Source organism: Eubalaena glacialis, chromosome 14 (assembly GCF_028564815.1).
Source record: "Eubalaena glacialis isolate mEubGla1 chromosome 14, mEubGla1.1.hap2.+ XY, whole genome shotgun sequence".
Taxonomy (NCBI): domain Eukaryota; kingdom Metazoa; phylum Chordata; class Mammalia; order Artiodactyla; family Balaenidae; genus Eubalaena; species Eubalaena glacialis.
Window position 1 is genome coordinate 92,289,977 of NC_083729.1, and position 20,593 is coordinate 92,310,569.

The window sequence follows — 20,593 nt, forward strand, 5'->3', positions numbered from 1 at the left end:
AGCTGACCCTCGAGGGAGACTGCTCTTAGGCACAGAAATCTAACAGACACGACAGAGAAGCAGGCAGCAGTGCCGGGCACCGTGGTGCTCAGATCACAGCAGGCCCGGGAGCCGATACCTGCCCTCCACGCCTTGTGTTCTGTGCTTGGAGATTCCAGCGGGGGGCGGGGGGGTGGGGGCGGAGGTCGTTGGTGGAGAAATCACATGGCAGAGTCTGTATTATTTGTGTGAAAGGGAAATGATCATTTCTCTTCTTTTAGGGATTTCTTGCCCAGTGGGGCCAGTATCTGGGTCACCTGCAGAGAAGGGATGGGAACTGGTTCCACTTTCATAGAAGGCAGTGCACGTGGTCAGTCCCGCTCTGTCACTTGTGTCATACCCTGCAAACCCTGAAGACCTTCGCGATGCCTTCCCTTCCAGAACTGGACCCTCCAGCCCTCAGGGTCCGAGCCCCTCCCGTCTATGTGTCCTGACCATCAGGATCAGAGGTCCTGGCCCTGTAGGATCCCAGCGGATCTTCTGATAACCAGAAGATGATTACACTGTGTCCTTCCTGACTCAGGGGCTGGGCCTCGGATGTTCCCTGTCCCTGGGAGGCTGACGCCGGGAGACCCAGTTCTGTCCCCACAGGGGTTTTGCTTGCAGTGTGGATGACATTTGTGGGGGGCTGGGGAGGCTGTCACTTTGACTGTCTCAGGGATGGAAAACTTGAGGGGGCTGCTGTTCAGAACACCTGGTCACTCAGGGCTTGTCCTGCAAAAATGTAACTAACATGCCGGACAATTCTTATTCCCAAATGAGAGCCAGGTTCCAGATGGGTTCCCGGGTAAAGGGCCCTGAACTCCTTTGACCAGCGCTAGCCCCGGGGTGGGGGCTGTTCCTGACTGGTCCCCATGGCACCCCTCCCTGTCAGCGTGAAATACCAGCCAAGTCGGTGTCCTTTACTCTCCTGGCATGCTTTATAGACGTTTTATATGTGTGTGTATATGTTGACAATGAAAGGATCGAAAAAGGTAGACCATGGAAACATTAATCACAATGGAAAGAAAGCAGGAATGTCTGTGTTAACATCAGATAAAGTGTCTTTCAGAGTGAGGACGACCCGCGGGTGTGGACGATCCCACCAGGACCCACATCACGCATGTCACAGGTAGTTGCCATGTGTCCTCAGGCTGTGGATTCCTCAGGCTCGCCCTGTTTTTATGACCTGACCGTGGCAGTTTTGAGGAGGACGTGTTGGGTGCCCCTCGGGTGGGATTTGTCTGCTCTTTTTCTCCTCGTTGGACTGGGGTAGTGTGTCTTTGGCGGGAGGACCACGGAGGTAAAGTGCCATCTTCACCACAGGGTATCGGGGCTCACACGTGCATCTGACCTGTCGGTGAGCGGGCGTGGCTGTCAGCTGTCTCCTGCCCGCTCTTAGCTTGTCCTCTCTGGGAGGGCGTCTCCAGGTGCAGCCCACCCTGAGGGTGGGAGTTACGCTCTACCTCCTCCAGCGGGGAGGATCCATGTCACTTCCTTGAATTCTCCTGGGGAAGTTGGTCTTCTCCCCCATTGGTTTACTTACTCGGCCATCCATTGCCTTGCTCCTTTCTCATTTATTCTCATTTACGGCCCCTCTTTAACCGACGTAAGCAGGGCTGCTCTGCGTGCAGCTTGCAGGCCCCCTGACCCAGCGCAGAGTTTCTCTGCATGGAGATGCTTCCTGTGTGCTGTGTCAGCGCCCAGCTTTACCAGATGACCCCACATTGTCTTCCCGGGCAGGGCTGCCGTGTTCCTGTCTTGGCAGAATATGAGGACTCCCACTGCCCCCCAGCCCCCCTGACACTCACGCCATCCATCACCTGGTCCATTTCTGTCCATCTAGCGTAAAAAGGCATCTCACTGTCATCTCAGATCATGGACGAGGTGGAACTTTTTCTGTGTCGATTCATCATCTGTGCTGTCCTTCTGGGCAATGACTTTGTCTTCACTTGCTTTTAATTGAGTTGTTGGTCTGTTTCTTCATGAATTGCAGGACTCTTTATATATTCTAGGTACCAGTCCTTTGTTATAATATGTACTGGTTTCGTTACAAGTATATTTCATCATATTTTGATCTATGAAGATCGATAATTCTCACTTGAGAATCCAGACTTTCTTTGAACAGAGTCTTTTACTGTGCCAGCAGTGGCACAAATGGCATACCACTATTTATAAACGTTAATGCTTTCTTATAAAAGGGAGTCTTGTATTCTTATAACTCTGCTGGAAGGGTTTTATATGTATTCTGTGTTGTTTCAGTGTTCAACACCTATTTTTAAATTTGGGGGCAAATAAAGATAACTGCAAGGTTTTGAAATGCCGGAATTTTATTGACAGTACTTAACTGATTTTTGCCAGGTATATCATAGAGTCTGAGACGGTGCCTTCTCAGTAGTTTAATGAGCTTTGCTAAACTTTCCTCTTTCCTTTTCTGCTGCTGGCTCTCACCAGTTGGCAGAAAAAGTTGGAAGAGTCACCCTTCCTTATTGATCTGTATTTCATGAATATTTATGTATATTCCACGTACTTCCCCCGTTTTATTCACAGTAGCTGCAAGACATAAAATTTAAATTTTCAATTGGAATTCTTCCATGGCTTCCCTCATGAGTGAAGAGCCCTTATTACGTAGAGTAACAATGACGGTATCCAAAGGTGAGATTGTTCTAAATGAAGTTTCTTAAATTTGAATCCAACCGCAAACCAGGGCTTCAGCATCGGAGGCAGCATCTCAGTGTCTTGTGTCCACCAGGGGGTCTGGTGGTGGAGCTGGCACAGCTGCAGAGCGTCCACGCACGCCTTCAAGTGCTTGCTGGGTACACGGGCTCAGGCGCTTCTAAGCTCTCGGTTTGCGCGGAGACAGAATCCTTGTCTGCAAGGAGTCCCACTCAGCGAGCAAACAGCCAGAAATATGCGCGAAGTCCCCGTAAGTGCCAGGAAGAGAGAAAGCAGAGCAGGGAAATTGTCGGGCGGGGGCGGCAGGGGGGATGCAGCAGCTCTTCTAGATGAGCTGGGGCCGTGGGGCTGGGCGGAGGCTTGGGTTTCATCAGGGGTGGGATGTAGACGTGAAAGGGAGAGGAGGGCAAGGGAGGTGCCAGGGAGCAGGGGCTGTGGGCTTGGCGGAAGAGCTGGCGTTGGCAGTGGCTTCGGGTTGTGTTCTAGTGTGATGGGAAGGGATGGCGGGGCTTGAACGGAGGAGGCCCAGCCCGCTGTCCGTTTGCAGGTACCACAGGCTGCTGCTGGGGAGTCAGACCAGAGGGTGGGGACGGACCGGGGAGGAGAAGGCCGCCTTGTCCGGGCCCTGCTGCTGCTGGCTCGGAGCCGGGCGGCGGCAGGGCCAGCGCTGGTCCCATCTGAGACGGGTTTTGAAGGCGAGCCTGCGGGGTTTGCTGATGAAATGGATGGGGACGCCACGTGCTGTGGGATATGCTAGGATTCTTGCCCCGACGGGCACCTGGGTGAATGGTCGTCTCATGTTCGTGTACTCAGAGGGGACCTGGGGAGAGAGGGGGGTAGGATTTTGTGTTTGCTGTTTGTGTGATTGGTTTTCGTTTGGTTTTGGTTCGGTGTGGATGGCGACGAGCTCTGTCTGGATGAGTTTGGAGGGCAGTGGGGCGTCCACGTGGAGGTGTCGCCGCGACGGGGTAGCAGGCGGCATCTGGAGGGGAGCAGGGCTGGAGGCCGCGTTTGGGAGCAGCCTGGGGAGAGACGGGGGTGAGAGGATCGAGGCCTGGCCGCTGCATCTCTGGGTACGAGGAGGGGCCAGTAAGAGACAAGGCAGGAGGCAGAGCAGGGCTGCGTGACCCCAGGGAGCCGAGTGAAGGGCGGCTGCCCCCGACGGGCTCATGGGCCGTGTCTGCCGTCAGCGGGCAGGAAAGATGACCCAGAAGAGAGTGGAGTACTCATGCCACGGTGGAGAGAAGGGGGAATGACCAGAGGAGCAGATCCTTCGGGAAGAGGGCGTGGGTGGGGTCCCACATGGAGGAGGTGGCCCCCGACGGTCACCCGGGGACCGGAGGGACAGAGGCGCCTGCAGCCCTGGGACCCCCGATGGCTTCTGCTTCCTCAGTGAAGGAAGAGGCAAGGTCATTCACCAGCTCCACGGCGGGAGTGGGAGGCGGTGCTCAAGGGCAGAGAAGCAAGATCTGGAACAGCCCTCACCAGGGAGGGCATTCACGGAGGACATGGGCGTGGCTTGCCAGGCAGCACCAGGCTCCCTTGAGCCGGGGTCAGACACAGGACGACAGGACGTGGGCCGGGGGGCGGGTGCGTCTCTCGCACGATCAGTTGCCCTGGGGCAGGTGGGGAGTGGGTGCCACCAGAGCTTCCTACACGTGCACTTGGGGCTCTGACTTACAGCACGGACATCGCTGCAAGTGCTCCTGACGTGTTACCGCGTCCTGGCTCCGCTAAGTCGAGGGTAAAGGATTACGCTTGGAGGAGCTGAAGTACGTACAGCCAAGACCGCAGGTGGGACCAGGGCAGCCTGGCCGGTTCGGGGCAGGTCTGCGAGGGGGTGATGGCGCCGAACCTGGAGAAGCAGGTGACGGTGGACATGGAGGGGACGGATGGCTGCAGGGCAGACGCTGTGAGGAGCAGGTTAGGGACCCAGCGGAAGGTGTCACTTAAAAGCATTGTGTGGTGGGAGGGAAGGCGCGTGGAAGACACATCAAATCCCATCACTCACAAGAGCTTCTTTCCTTTCAACAACACCCAGGAGCCGGACTGGAGTCAGCGCAGGAGAGCTCTGCGTGTCACACACACCAGAAGTGGGACGTAGGTCCCGCCGGTGCCAGTACAATCCGCCGCAGTGGTCCCGAGACTGGGGCGGCAGGTACACACGGTGAGCTGGAGTAGCTCGCGGCGCCAGAAAGTCAGGATGTGCTCAGAGCGCACGCGCACGCACGTGTGCACACACAGACACACACACACACATACAAAAACACACACAGACACACATACAAAAACACACACACACAAACTCACACACACAGACACACATACAAACACACACACAGACACACATACAAAAACACACACAGACACACATACAAAAACACACAAACTCACACACACACACAAAACACAGACACACAAACTCACATACATACGCACATACAAAAACACACACACAAACTCACAGACACACACACATACAAAACACAGACACACAAACTCATATACATAGACACACATACAAAAACACACAAACTCACAAATACAGACACACATACAAAAACACAGACACACAAACTCACACAAATTCACACACACATACACAGATTCACACACACATACACATACAAACTCACACACACAGACACACAAACTCACAGAGACACACATACAAAAACACACACACACAAACTCACACACACACATACAAAAACACACACACAAACTCACAGACACACACACAAAAACACAGACACACAAACTCACATACACATACACACATACAAAAACAGACACACAAACTCACACAAATTCACACACACATACACATACAAACTCACACACACAAATTCACATAGACGCACAAGCTCACGCACACACAGACTCACACAAATTCACACACACAGACACACACTTGCAATGACAGGGTATGTCAAAGGGACACAGGAGCCAACGAAAAGAGCTCCCAATAGCCAAAGTTAGCACAATTTGAGCAACAAAATAAATAAGAAGTATTGGTTGTAGCTCAAAGTATAAAATAAATATGTTTATACTAATATGAATAAATGATTGAATAAATCTAAAAACAGGGAGGAAGAGGCAAATCTCCCAGGCAGAATCCCAGATAATTTCTGCAGATCCTCTCCATCAAGGAGGTGGCACACCACCCCCACAGCAACTGTGGGCTGTGCTCAGAGCCTCCTTCCCCAAAGCCCGGGGGGGAGGAGGAGAGAAGGACTTTGCAGGGGGGAAACCGGACAGTCAGGACTCAGCCAGGTGACGGGGTCAGCCCAGGGGGCAGTCACAGTGACAGCAGGCACCCCGAGACAATGCAGGGACTGTGGGCTTTCACCTCTCTGGTCTCCTCCCCAAAGCCCAGAGCCCAGCCCTTGTGGGGAGAAAGACATCAGACAGATTCCACCCGGGGGACATCGTGCAGCACACCTGCCTGGTCCTCCTCAAAAACGGAGGGTCATCAGAACGAGGGAAGTCTGCGAAACTGTCAGCAAAGAGGAGGCTCGGGAGACGTGACGAGTCAAGGCAAGCTGGTGTCCCGGATGGGATCCTGGGACAGAAAAAGACATTAGGGAAAAACCTTAGGAGGCCTGAGTAGAATGTGGACTCTAGTTAGTGTATCGATATTGGTTTATTAATTGTAACAAATGTATCATAGTAATGGAAGATGTTAATAATAGGGGAAACTAAACAGTACTAAGCAACTTCCTCCCAGGGTCGCTCACTGGTAGGTGCTGAGCCTGGATCTCCATCTCTAGCCTCCTCCGACCAGAGAGGAACATTCCCAGGAAAGGCTCCCATCGGTGCCCACAGAGGAGGTTCCCGTTCTGAGTCCCTCTGTGTGGGCAGGGTGCTCGGAGCTGTCTTCACAAGCTCCCAGGTGAGGTGCTCTTCTTACCCCGTGTGACAGAAGGGCAGCTGCGCTAAGGTGCACAGAGGGCTCCAACCCCGGCCCGTATGACACAAAACCCCGACCCCTTAAACACGACATCATCAGGCTGCTTCCGAGCATCCGAGGTATCTTCTGAGGCGAGGCAAATGCTGCTGTTCCCATTTTACAGAATAAGCCAAAGGCCAAGGAGGACATACAAATGGCTCAGCTAAGCGTCAAATCCCAGATTCTTGACTCATGTTTTCTGTTTGCAGTTATGACCGAGTGGTTCGACGTGGTCCCCGTGACCCCTTTGGAAGTACCTGTGAGCATTTGGGCTGTTGGCTATCAGGAGGATTATGTAACCCAGTCATAAACCGGCCAAGACGCAGTTCAGGGGATCCTTTTTAGAAAGAGAGTCCCAGAATAGGATTGATATTATTTTAGGAGTTAGTGACAACTACTGGGCCAAGAAAGTTTTTATAGCTATTCTAGTCTGTTTGGGTTTTTAAAAAAAAATCTTCTTCCATCCAAGACTTGAAAAAGCAGCTTATCATGTTAGGTTTTCTGAGAATTTCTTTTATTTAGTATAACATGGGGTTCTTGCTGAGCTCTATTCCAGACTGGTCACATGACATGAGACATGATCTGGCTATAAAATATTAAATTCGTGGCTCTTCTTTCTGTTGTCTTTAGGTGGGTGATAACTAGCTTAGTTAATGAAGGCAAAAATTAGACTTTCTTCAACTGCCCAAGCTGGAGGGATAAACGTGCATTATGCTTTGCATCTGACCTCTGTGATTCTTAGACTAAATCAGAATCCCATTTCTGACTTAAAGTTTCAGTAGTCAGAATGTACTTTTTCAGACTTTCCTCTGTTACAGCTTTTCCATATTAGGAATTTAAGTCAGTTGTACTCTCCTTTCTATTGGGGAATAATCTTGTTTCAGCTCCAGCCTCTTGGCTATTGCAGTCCGTCCGACGCTCATAGCAAAGCGCTCACGACTGAAAGGAACCGCTCCGGCTGGGCTCCTGGAGCAGTTTCCCGGGGCCTCGGGTGGAGGCCCCAACTCTCGCCCCCCGCACGGCTCCCTCCAGGATGGGCGTCCGAGGGGAGGCCGTGGGGTCTGTGGCCTGGGTGCTGGGGGGCGGGGCGGGGCGGGGGTCTTGCTGCACCTGCGCGCTGATTGACCGCAAGCAGGAGAGGAAGCATCCGGGGTTTTATTCTAAGGCGCTGTCCGGGGTCACTTACGCCGCCTCCTCCTGCTTAGCCCTGGGTTCCTGCCCCGTCCTGAGCGCGGCCCTCACGTCCTGTCCCTCCCTCGCCCACCGGGTCGTGCAGCCCCCAGTCCGTGTCCCCGTCCACGCGGCTCTCCTCCCCTGGTCCACAGCGGGACCCTAAGGGACCCTGACCGCATCCGCCTTCGCCCAGGATGCCGGCTGCCCGCTCGGTTCCCACCTAGCTCCGCTCAGGAAGCTTTGCGCACCACCGGGTCGGTATCTGCCGAGTATCTGAGGCGGAAGTTCTCACGGATTGGTTGACCCTTAACAGCGGATGCTGCTTAGGACAACGGGACAGCTGTTGATTGGCTGACATGCGAAGCGCTGAAGTGAGCAGGTTGTTGATTGGTGGACTGTCCTCGAATGAGGCGTCCTCATTGGCTGGCTTTCAAAGGCGCTGGGCTAGAACTTGGTTGGCAGCCTTCGCTGGGGTGACGTGGTTGTTGATGGGAGGCTGTGATCCCTGGGTGGGGTGGTTGTTGATGGGTGACGGTGATCCTTGGGTGGGGTGGTTGTTGATGGGTGACGGTGATCCTTGGGTGGGGTGGTTGTTGACAGGAGGCTGTGATCCCTGGGGAGGTGGTTGTTGACAGGGGGCTGTGATCCCTGGTGTGGGGTGGTTGTTGACAGGAGGCTGTGATCCCTGGGGGAGGTGATTGTTGACAGGGGGCTGTGATCCCTGGGTGGGGTGGTTGTTGATGGGAGGCTGTGATCCCTGGGTGGGGTGGTTGTTGATGGGAGGCTGTGATCCCTGGGTGGGGTGGTTGTTGACAGGAGGCTGTGATCCCTGGGGGAGGTGATTGTTGACAGGGGGCTGTGATCCCTGGGTGGGGTGGTTGTTGATGGGAGGCTGTGATCCCTGGGTGGGGTGGTTGTTGATGGGAGGCTGTGATCCCTGGGTGGGGTGGTTGTTGACAGGAGGCTGTGATCCCTGGGGGAGGTGGTTGTTGACAGGAGGCTGTGATCCCTGGGTGGGGTGGTTGTTGATGGGAGGCTGTGATCCCTGGGTGGGGTGGTTGTTGATGGGAGGCTGTGATCCCTCGGTGGGGTGGTTATTGATTTGATGGACTCCTGAAGCTTTTATACTGATGGGAAGCTTTCATAAGTCAATTACAACAGGTTTAAAGCCCTTTGTTATGTCCAAGGAACAGCTGCTCATTTTTTAGGTGCTTGGAAACTTATTTTTCTTCTGTCCCAGAGTCATAGATTTCCTGGGTGGAATAAGCCTGTCAAAGACCCCACATTAGTTCTCACCCCCTCCCCAGCTCACTCCAGAAGTGAGCACAGGAGCACAGCCCTGCCCTCAAACCCAGGCTCTGTTGTTCAGCAAGGCACTGAATCTCTGATCCTCTGTCTCCTGAAAGCTCACACTTCCCTGAAAGGCGGGTGTTTGCAGAGTGAATGAGTGCCCCCATGCACTCCAGTGTCCTCCCCCAGACTGAGCAGTGTGCTTAGTCCACGTCCCGGACCCAGGAAGAGCACCTGTGAGGAGGGCTGTCAGAGTCACCTGGGGCCATAACACACTGTGGATGCTCAGGCCCAGCTCCTCGAGGGTCCCATGGGGGTGAAGCCGGGCACAGCATTTTCTAGGTTCCCTCCCGTGTGGTGTTCGATGTGCACTGAGACCTACCAGGCCCAGCCAGTGCCTTACTTACCTCCTTTTCATGTAGCTAAGACGTGCAGAAAATTTATAAATTGTTTTGACTGGTCTTAAGTGATGATCTGCTCTTATTAAAATCTCTTTTTGAAACTGTAATGAAGACACAAACCCAGTATTCAAATAAAATATTCTCTGAAGCCCATTCCTATTACTGCTCTGGTCCCTCCCATTATTATTGAAAAAAGAGAAACGACCTTCATGACCTTCAGAAATCTAACCTGACAGTGAGTTCAGTATAGAGGGAGACACGGCGTGGACTTGAGATTTTCTGAAAGTAGACAACAATATTGTCTACAATTTGGAAATGAGATTTGTGTAAACACTATCTTCTTGAATATTGTGTACATTATGCATAAGGTTTATGAAACATCTCCTCCTTCCCCAAAGGTTTGTTATCTCTAAATTTGGAAGTTAATTCATGAAAGAGGAGAACATGTATTATTTATAAGTGTCTTTAGCATCTAGCAGAAAGTGTCATGTTATTTAAAAATGGGATTCATGCTTTTGTGGAGTCAGTGCGCTAGGTCCCCTCTGTCATCCTGAAGCCATCCCTATAAATAATGAGAACTCCTCTCTGTCAGAAAAGAAGGGGATTTGAGTCAATAGTCTTTCCATTATTCATTTCTTCCTAGTTTTGAGTAAACTTCTAGTCATTTAAAGGACTGAATGTTGAATTTTTCTGCTGCAATATTCCCATCTTCTACCCGAGAAGTTACGAAATAGCTCATAACTATATTCATTACAGTCATTCAGGTATACCTTTGCTATTTATTACTTCCAGGTTTGACTTAACTAGGTATGCAATGTACTGTATTTTTTTGTTTGTTTTAATAAACTTTTAACTTTGGAGTAATTTTGTATTCCGGTTCACTCTTGGTATTGAATGTTCTATGGGTCTTGACAAATGTGTCATGACATGTGTCCACTATTATAGTATTGTGCAGAATTGTCTCACTGCCCTAAAAACCCTGTGCTGCACCTAATCATCCCTCTCTCCCCTGTGCCCTTGGCCACTACTGATCCTTGTAATGTCTCTGTAGCTTTGCCATTTCCAGAATGTTATATTCTTGGAATTATTAAAGAAAACCTGACACTTGTTAAAGAACGGTTAAGCAGACTTTACTCAGGGGAGGACTCCGAGGGATTTTTGCCATAGGGGAGAGAGATTGGGCTCAACCCCACATACAAGAAGGAAGAGTAGGAATGTATAGCCCAGGAGCTGGGTGGGGAGTAGATGGATGGAAAACTACTAAGAGGAAACATCAGAGGTAAGAGGGGATTCTGGCTGCCCTGACCTAACAGGGTCCTTCCTGAAAACAGGCCAGGATGGTCAGACATCACCTGGGTGAGCGTGGAGGATTCTGGCTGAACCAACTCAGCAGGATTCTTGCTGAAATTGGGCAATGGACATGGAAGTACAGACACAGAAATACAGTAGTCAAGGCCTAGTCTGGGAAGAGGACTCAGAGGAGCCTGACTAAAGTTTGGTAAAGGAGAGAGTCTTTGTGAGAATCATACAGTCTTACCCTTTTCAGATGGGCTTCTTCCACTTAATCGTGTGCATTTGAAATTCCTTCATGTCTTTTCATGGCTTCACAGCTCATTTGTGTTTTTTTTGTTTTTTTTTTGTTTTGTTTTGTTTTTATATTTTAGGCTGCATTGGGTCTTTGTTGCTGCGCGCGGGCTTTCTCTAGTTGTGGCGAGCGGGGGCTACTCTCTTGCAGTGCGCAGGCTTCTCATTGCGGTGGCTTCTCTTGTTGCGGAGCATGGGCTCTAGGCGCGCGGGCTTCAATAGCTGTGGCACGCAGGCTCAGTAGTTGTGGCTCGTGGGCTCTAGAGCACAGGCTCAGTAGCTGTGGCGCACGGGCTTAGTTGCTCCGCGGCATGTGGGATCTTCCCAGACCAGGGTTCAAACTCGTGTCCCCTGCATTGGCAGGTGGATTCTTATCCACTGCACCACCAGGGAAGCCTAGCTCATTTGTTTTTATCACTGAGTAATATTCCATTATCTGGATGGACCACAGTTTATTTATCACCAACTGAAGGACATCTTGATGGCTTCCAAATTTTGGCAATTATGAATGAAGCTGCTGTAAACATCTGTGTTTCAAGTTCCAGGAATAATTTTATATTTATGAAAAAGCTGCAAAGATAGTGCAAAGCATTCCTGACACCCCTCACTCAGTTTCCCTTAGTGCTAACATCTTACCTGACCAGGGACATTTGTCAAAAGTGAGAGATTAACGTTGGTTAGTGGTAGACTGTTGACTAGCTTCACTTGGATTTCATTAATTCTCATGTTTTAGGATCCAGTCCAGGATACCACATTGCGGTTTGGGTGTGTCACGGTCATTAAATATGGTCATAAAATTGAGCTTATCCTGAGGAAATGGGTGTAAAGATATCAGCTCTAAGGATCTGGTGTTAACTTAATCCAGTGAACACGTTTAATCGTGATACGGTTATTTAGAATTTTTTGGAAAGTTTTCTGTTGTTGTTGTTTGTTTTTAGCAGAGAAGCAGAATTCCCCATGTGCAAAATTAAGATTCGCTTTATAAGGTCACCGTTTCTAAACAGCGCGCTAAAGCTTGTTGAAAGGAGGTCATCTTAAGGTTGAGTATTTGAGACCCTGGAGACAGCTGGTTGCCAAGCTGTAATGAAAAGCTGTCCGGGTGTAGTTTTCCGAGTGGATGCAGCAGCCATGGCGCTTGGCCGGGTGTCTAATGAGCCTCTCCAAATGTTTCGCTGGCAGAAGGACTCCATGAAAGATGACAGAGGAGGTCATCGTCATAGCCAAGTGGGACTACACAGCCCAGCAAGGCCAGGAGCTGGACATCAAGAAGAACGAGCGCCTGTGGCTGCTGGACGACTCCAAGACCTGGTGGCGGGTGCGCAACGCGGCCAACAGGACGGGCTACGTGCCGTCCAACTACGTGGAGAGGAAGAACAGCCTGAAGAAGGGCTCCCTCGTGAAGAACCTCAAGGACACGCTCGGTGAGTGGCGGGCGCGGCAGGACCCCGGGCCCGGCCTGGAGGGCGGGGGGCCTGGTGCTTTCTCAGCGGGATTCGGGGTGGAGGGCATCTCTTTCATTTGCGTTTGAGGGGGGAAAAAAAAAGGGTATGTTTTAAATATTGACATCTTTCTACTTGTCTTTTTAAAAAATCTCTGGACATTGAGAGATCTAGTGCAGAAATATCCAGCTGGTCATTTCCTAGAGGTTCTCGAGTTTGGAGGTTTATGTAAGCTGGCCTTTCTGTGTGTTTCGGAGCCTGCTGCATGTCTCTGTCTCCTGGCATCAACTTTCTGGAGGGTCCTGAAGTGGAATGACCACCTCCGGGCATGTTCCCCAGGTCCGCCCAGGTCATCCCATCAAATCTTTTTCTCTCTCACGAAATCCTGTGTGTGTGGTGTTTGCACATAGAGGAGGAGATGGCAAAAAAGCACTTTGAACCCGGGGAATTTTTTCCCTCTGTTAAATTGGTGGTGTTTCACGCCGCAGTCCTGGACGGTGGCAGCTAAAGTGGGGACTCAAGCGGCGGTGTGATGCGAGGCCACCAGGGTGACCTGCAGGGGGCCTGCTGGGCGCCCAGCTTTCTTCCCACGTGCCTGTTCCCTTCCCTGGTGTCCGGATGTGGGAAAGACCCCGAGTCCCCTGAAGTTGATGGTGTCCAATCTCGCCTTTGCGTGGACGTCCTGCAGAGGATGCGAGAGGGTGACTTCCTGAAAGTCAGCAATGCCTCCTTCTGTGAGCACCATGTGGGTGGCCCCCGGGACCGCTGGTTATCACGGAAGAGTTTGCTCTTGAAACAGGTCAATGTTATCACCCACGTTACATTTCCTTGAGGTTTTCCTTTTTATTCTAACTAGAGAATTAGTTTCACTTGAGGGAGGGGAACAGGCAGGAAACCTGAAAAGAAAATTAAACTCTGAATGTGATGAGTGTTGCAAAATATTCATCTTTCGTTTTCTGCAATCTTGAAGGGTCCACTAACTCTCTTCAAAACCAAGTAAAGCCTTCATTCATTGGGTAGTAATTTTGTGTTGTGGGTTAGGTTATTTTCACGGCTTGGAGAGAGAAATGAGACACTGGCCTGCGTGAGAATCACACCAGCTACCGTAGATTCTGCCTGATGGAGAAATTCCGTTTTTCATGAGCAATCTGATTCTTTTTCACAAACGTGACCCTCTTTATCGTTTTTTCCAAGCATGTCACTTGAAAGAAACGTTGTTGTCCTGTGCTTATAACTCTCTATTAACTGTGACTAAGAAATGCGGGGAGCGTGAGTAGGTAAATACTTTAGGAGTGCCCTGCGCTTAATTTTATTTATTTTTTCCAATTTCAGCTTCTCACCCACTAAAGTACCTTGTTTTGGAGATGCTCAACATTGTTGACTTGTTTTGTCTTCTTATCCTTTTTCAAAACTACATTCTCAAGATTCTAGTAAAGAATGAAACACCCAGAAATGGAACGGAACGCTGGGGAGTGAAATAAGGCGAAGCAAGCCCTCTGAGTTACCTACAAATTCCCTTGAACAGCTTGTCATCCCTCCCTTCAGTTTTTAGCGCGAGAAGACAGCTGAGCTCCGAAGCACATCTGGCGCTGGGGTTCGGTTTTTCACGAGCGGCAGTCAGTCCCCGGGGCTCCTCTCAGAACTCGGGGGGCCTGGCTCAGACAGCCTGTCCTCGTGTGGGTGCCGGGCTGGCTCCCCCGCCCCGACAGATGGCCCCCCAGCTCTGCGGGCACACGTCTCCTTCCACAGAGCCAGCCAAGTTCCATTTTGGGAGAACACAGATTGTTAGAAAGCTCTTCCTTAAATAGAATCAAAGTTGGCTTCTCTTTAACCCTCTCCCCTCGGCTCTGCTTGGCCCTCGAGAGCCGTGCTGGGGAGACGTGCTTCTCCTCTGTGGACTGACCACCCTTTTCCAGGCCTCCTCCCCCGCCAGGCACATTACTGCCTTGGAAACGTTTGTACCTAGCATTATTTAATGTAAAAACACCAACAAAGCTATGTTCTGAACATCCATACCTATTCGTGGCAGTTAATATTTGTAGTCTAGAGACTGTTGGAGGTCAGTATGCCCACTGCCGGGGAGAAATGCCCCCATTCATTGTCTGTCGTTTTTGCTTCCATGTGTTTGTCGTGGTCACCCAGAACCTTGCTTTTGTTGGACAAAGAGAGACCTTGTTGTCTCGCCGTGAGTTTTCCATTGCCCCCCTTGAACGGTGTCACAGAGAAGGGAGGTACCCCGACAAGAACCACCGTGGCGGTGTGACTTATTTCTCCATCGTCAGACCTGACAAGGCATCAGCGTCGAGAAGGAAGGTGGGAAAACTTTCCGCGGCCTCTCCTGCCGCCCACTGGTCTCCGTTACAGAGAAGACTGGAGCTAAAGCATCCGTGGCTTCCTGTGTAAACTACCGTGATGGGTGTACTGTTGGAATTATAGTGTGATTGTAGACTGATTACGCACCCAGCAGAAATTCTCTCTACTGTGTATTAGAAGGCGTGAAAACAACGTCAAAAACACCACCACACATGTTGACCTTCTAATAGCGACTCATGACATCATCCACGTTTGTAATTCTACTGCCATGGAAATCCACCCAGTTTCTAAAGCCGTGGTTAAGATTTCCCCGGCAGGCACCTGGTTTGAAACACAATTTCCTGTGTTCTCCTTGCGTGTTGGCATCTCTAACTGCAGGTAACCGTGACTCGGCAGAGCTCTCTCCTGCTTTCCTGTATCCCTGTGCTGTGCTGAGGTCGGTCGCCAATTTAATTTAATCACATGTAATAGTTTGTTACAGTAACCTCCAGAAAGCAGTACCTTTCCCGAAAAGGTCTCTCCGTTAGGAAAGGACTAACGCTCTTCCTTTTCCCTTAATAATTTATAATTAAATAAAACAATATGAGCTCATATTTGTAGATGGGTAGCACGTTGATACACTAGGTCTCCTCTCACGTTCAACTTATGATCACGATTAGTCAGAGAGAGCTTTTCCACAGATAACAAGGAGCCGTCCTCAAGAACTGTTCCTGCCGGCAGAGCCCAGGCGATGTTTTGAAAGGCTCGGTGCGTTCCTGGGCTCCGGCCTGGCCTTGGTGTTTTACACAACCCGACTCATAAAACCATGCAGGTTAGGTGTTGGAAGGCGTTGTGCTAAATCTTGTGAGATGGGGAAGCTGCTCCCAGGAAGGGATTTTACTGAAGCTGCTCCCAGGAAGGGATTTTACTGAAGTTTTTGTCACCACTTGACGACAGCAGCTGGAACCCGCCGAAGCCCCGAAGGTTAACTGTCTTCGCGATGGTTGCCTTAGGCCCAGGTGCTGACTTGGGCTACCCAGGAAGCTACGGTTCCGTTTATAACCTGTTAGCATCCGCCCGTGGAGGGTTTGTTCCAAGGCACACACATCCTTCGCTGACCACCTCCTGCGGCATGTGGAACCAGAAGTGAGCTGCCCCCACGGCTGCTGCTTTAGCCTTGGCCCCAGTGCGACCCTGCCTGAGGCCAGTTAGTCACCTGCCGGTGATGAGCTCCAGGACCTGTCCCCACCTCTGCGACTCCAAGCCAGACCTGGGAGCAGAGAGCGGCTACCGAAGGGGACCAGTGCTCACTAACTAAAAGAGCCCTTGCGCTGTCTGGGTTGATGCTTTTGGTCGGGGAGGGGCGGTTCCTGGGGGTGAAGTTCCCAGGGTTCCTCAAGGCATATCTGTGTACGGTTGACTGAGCGTCTTCCCCGAGAGAAGGCCTGTGACGGAGACGGGTCACATGCCTTTAGCTTGAACTTGGGTTTTTTTCACCAAGTTGAATATCAGGGCTTACTGGGTGGGTGTTTGATAGGGCTGCGTCACAGAGATAAGCAGCTAGGATGTTAGAGGGAATCCTAGTGATACTGGGTTCCCTGTTTTACAGATGAAAACCAGGGCCTTACTAGCAAAACCGGAGTGGGGTCTGAGTGTGACAGTAATCGTGTTATCGGTGTTAACGTCCCGGTTTTGTGTGGAGGAGGAAGGATGCCCTTGTGTGTGGAGATGCACACCAGGTGTTGAGGTGATGGGACAGGACGCTGGCGGCTTACTCTCAGATAGTTCAGGGAAAATAACGTCCTTTGTGCTGTTCTTACAGCTTACCTGTACATTGAACCAAACGGGCAGACATAGAGTGGCTTAGGGACTACCCCAGGCCATGATGCTGGACCATAGCAGGCGAGAGGTTGTACCTCGGGCTTCCTGCTCTCTCCGGGCGTCTGCGCTGCCGCAGGGCCTTACATTTGTCATCAGTCGTTCACAGGCCAGAGGATCGCCGAGGACCTGCTGAGACTGGACCTGACGCACGAGGTTGCCACCGGGTGTGAATGTGCCAACCGATTCTTCCTCAGAACGGTTCCCCAGGACTTGGCTCAGAACTTTCCGTAATCATCCAGCAGGTTCCCTCCGTATCACTGGCAGGCAGGTGAGGGAACCCTGCTTCCTGCTGGACCGGCCCAGGCTGCTCTGTGCCAGTTCGATGTAGGCATTTTTGTTACAACAGACATGGGGCGAGAGATGGGCTCCAGCCTCCGTGCTGGTGAGGCCGTGGGGGGATTTTCTTTCCGGCACCGCAGGACTGTGGGTCTTTGCTGTGATCAGAAGCGTTCCCAGTAGGGCTGAAGCAGGGCAGGCGGTCTGTCCCGATGAGCCATGGGTGATGGATGCTGTAGTCGCTGGTTGTCGCAGGCTGAGTTGGAGGCGTCCCTCCCTCGCTCCGTCCCTTGGAAATCCTTCTAAGCCACCTGGTTCCCCGCTGAGCGACCTTTGGGAACAATAACCAAAGGCTTTGAAACAGGGATGCAGACGTGCTGTCGAGATCAGCACCGTGTCACAGGGTGTGTGTGGATCAGACGGGGGAGGCCGGCTGCACGTTCTTTCATCCGGCGGGCAGTGTTCAGCCCCTGACTCTCTGGAGCCTGTGATGTACCTGGAAGAGTAACACTGGCCCAGATGCGCGGGGGTCATTAGGACAGTGGCGCTGCCCCTCCTGGCCCACCAGAAGCGGCTGGATGGGGCCACTCGGGCCTCTCTTATCCTTGCGGAAGCAGCATACATAGGAGGGTGAGGCTGGGGTCTTTTCAAATCCAGGCTCGGCACATGCCCACACGCCGGTTGAGCGATTTGGGGCGAGCCGTGGAAGCCGCAAAGCCTCAGCTGCAGCGTCTGTAGGGCGGGACAAGGGACCACTTGTCTCATCAGATGGTTGAGACTGAAATCCTTCACGTGAAGGATGCTCGGGGCTGGGCTTCGGTGGAGGGAAAGGCAGAGGCTGGGAGCAGGGGGCATGTGGGAGGACAGTAAGTGAGCCGGCGGCACTGAGGGCCCTGGGTGACCCACACTGGGGAGGCCCCCATCATTAGGTCTGATGCTTTTGAAAAGGGGAGCCCCAGCGGTTGCCCCGTGGTGGACGGAGGGGTGGCCATCAGGGTGTATGGCAGGCATCTTGATCCTGGTCCTTGGGGTGGGAGTGGAGGTGCCAGTGTGTCAGCAGGAGGCTGGGGACGAGGTCTCAGGGTGGCCCAGGGGATGTCACCAGCCCTGGGCTTCGCAGGGAAGGCCCAGAACTCTGTGCCAACTGGGTGTGAAGCAGCAGGTTAGTCACAGGTGACTCAAGGGTTTCCAGCCTGAATGAACAACCAGCAGAAAGACCAGAGGGTTAGGGAAGTAGGAAGAGAACCTGGGCTGTGATGACGAGACGCGTTGGAGTTGATGGCAGGCCCTTCGGTGGGAATGTTTCACGCTTCAGGCATGAGTCTCAACTTCAGGAGACAGAATTCAGATTTTTGCTGTCACATACGGGCTGTGCTGACGGGAAGCTTAGTTTTTGACCAGTATAAACAGTTCTGTCTCGGCCTGCAGGGGAGCCCTGGCGTTTGAGGCATTTTGGGAGGTTCCTCCACCAAGGTTCCGCTCCGCTGTGGTCTCAGGGGCAGGTCCCTGGCCTCCGTCTACTTTCTACAGCCGCCCCCGAGCCCTCCCCTGGCAGGAAGGCCCCGAGGAGGCCCTGTGCCAGCCGGTGCCTGGGACCCACGGGCTCCGTAACCACCATCTCTGTGCTCCCGACACCCACGTCACACCCGAAGCCAAAGGGAAAGCTTAATGCAGCAGAAGAATTCAACCCGAGACCCGGGACTGTTGTCAGGTGCATTTTCCAGTGTGTAGGCAGTAATAATGATTTCTGTGTGCCTCGTTGGTGCTGCCTACCTGTACACCTTTTTGTTTAATCTTCCCAATAACCCTCAGAGGAATATAATAACATCCTTATATTTCACGTGAAAAAAATGAGACTCGGAGGTTAAGGGATGTGTGTGCCCAAGAACACACAGTAAGTGATGGGTTGAAATTCAAAGCAGGTCTGCCCGACTCCTCAAGCTCTGCTATTGTTGGTCAGCCTCGGGGGTTGGGGATTCAGATTGCGGGGAGCCCTGGGGGGTGAGGGGAATGCTGCCTGCTTGGCATCGGTATTGGTGCATCCAGTCGCTCCCTGGTCCCACCTGCACGGCTGGGTTGGTTTTCTCTCACCCTTGCTGCAGCCCCTGGGACTCGAGGGGACCAGCTACTTCATGAGCATCGTTTTCTCCCGGCCCTGGGGGATTCACTTATCAATAACTGCCTGTTTCCTTCATATTGAGGGGAGCAGGAGCCATTAATTAAAATGATTCAGAAGCCGAATGTCCCAGGAACACACCTGCTTTTCCTTAAATCGATGCTTATTTTGGCAGCAGTTGTGTCGGCAGCAGGCATGTTCAGGGGGTCTGCGCGCGTGAGATTTCAGCCATCTTTGCCATTCACAGGCTCTTTGTGTGACACGGGTTTCTGCACTCAGGTAGTCCTCAGAATTGTCATCTCTGAAATGCCTGTCTTTTATAAAACTATTCATTGAAGACTGGCATACTTATTAAAAAAAAATTGGAAGATAGAAAAAACCATAAATCACCTGTGATCTTATCACCCAGAAATAATCACTGTTGGCATTTGCATCTGTTTGCTAAGTATTTCTACACACGTAGAATCAAAATCAGGTTGCACAGGTGACTTCTTCCTGGCATCAATACCACTGTCACCAGGCAGTCAGTCCCGAAACGTCTACCCTTTCCGCGGACGCCTGATTGCGACACGTGCTGGAAAGGATCTTTGCCGAGTGAGTTTGGTCCATGCCTCCCAGTTCCTTAGCGGTCAGGATGCTCTGTATAAACCGGAAGAGGAGAAGCTGATTCTTTATAGTGAGTGCATTTGTCTTAGAAGTAGTTTGGTTTTCTAGATTGAATGTCCACAAAGAATAAGAAAATTACCGTTAGTCTTTTTACATGTCACTTAAACATACTTCCTAAACTCAGTCACCGTCTAAGGAATCAGTACAAAAAGTATCAAGTACATTTTTCTCACTTAAAGTGCAGAGCCAGACCACGCCCCATGAAAAGTTTGTATGTAACATGCGAAGAAGATTGACAGATCTCAATTTGATTTTAAAGGTCCAGCTTCTCCAAACTATCATCTCTTCCCCGTATTAAAGCAGGGACTCTGGGTTTTCAGAGCTGCATTTAACATTTGAGGTTGACCTTTTCGGTCTCTGTTGTATAATCTATTGTTGTACGAACCTGAATTACGTATTATGTGGCATAACTTAGAACTCTTTAGAATTCTGTCTTGCGAGATCGTTCACGGTACAAATGACCCGCCAAATGTAATGCCCACAGACTGTGGAAACGTCTACAGCGATTGTGGTGCCAGCGCCCAAAATAAACTTGGATTTGTTTGCGTATATCGTAAGTGTCCAAGTATTTAGAACAAGAAACGTAAAACAACTCACAACAGATTAGTGGGAGGATAATTAGAGAGAAAATAGAGACAGATTGTTCAAAAGAATGCTAATGGGAGAAAAGCCAGGAGAGGGGATGGGGAAGGAGGAGGGGTCTACACTCTCGGGAGATGGAGGAGAAGCAGGTTTGCGGTGACACGCGGTCTTGAAGCCAGACGCGTCGGCCCCCGGGCCCCTCGTGCCCTGAGGAAGGACAAGGACACCATGTAAAGCATTTCCCAGT

The 20,593-nt window shown here is 51.3% G+C and overlaps 1 protein-coding gene across 3 annotated transcripts in view; it reads left to right on the top strand.

Annotated features, from left to right (window-relative positions):
• Positions 1-20,593, top strand: part of NCK2 (NCK adaptor protein 2) — a 132,821-nt gene that overhangs the window by 77,089 nt on the left and 35,139 nt on the right. Inside the window, exon 3 of one of the 3 annotated variants that reach the window (XM_061211280.1) lies at positions 12,274-12,515. In XM_061211280.1, coding sequence (XP_061067263.1) covers positions 12,290-12,515 — 226 coding nt within the window. In that variant the 5' untranslated portion in view covers positions 12,274-12,289. Of the gene's footprint in view, positions 1-12,273; positions 12,516-14,010; positions 15,225-20,593 lie in introns of those variants that run through there. The other 2 variants (XM_061211281.1, XM_061211282.1) reach the window with 2 other exon arrangements.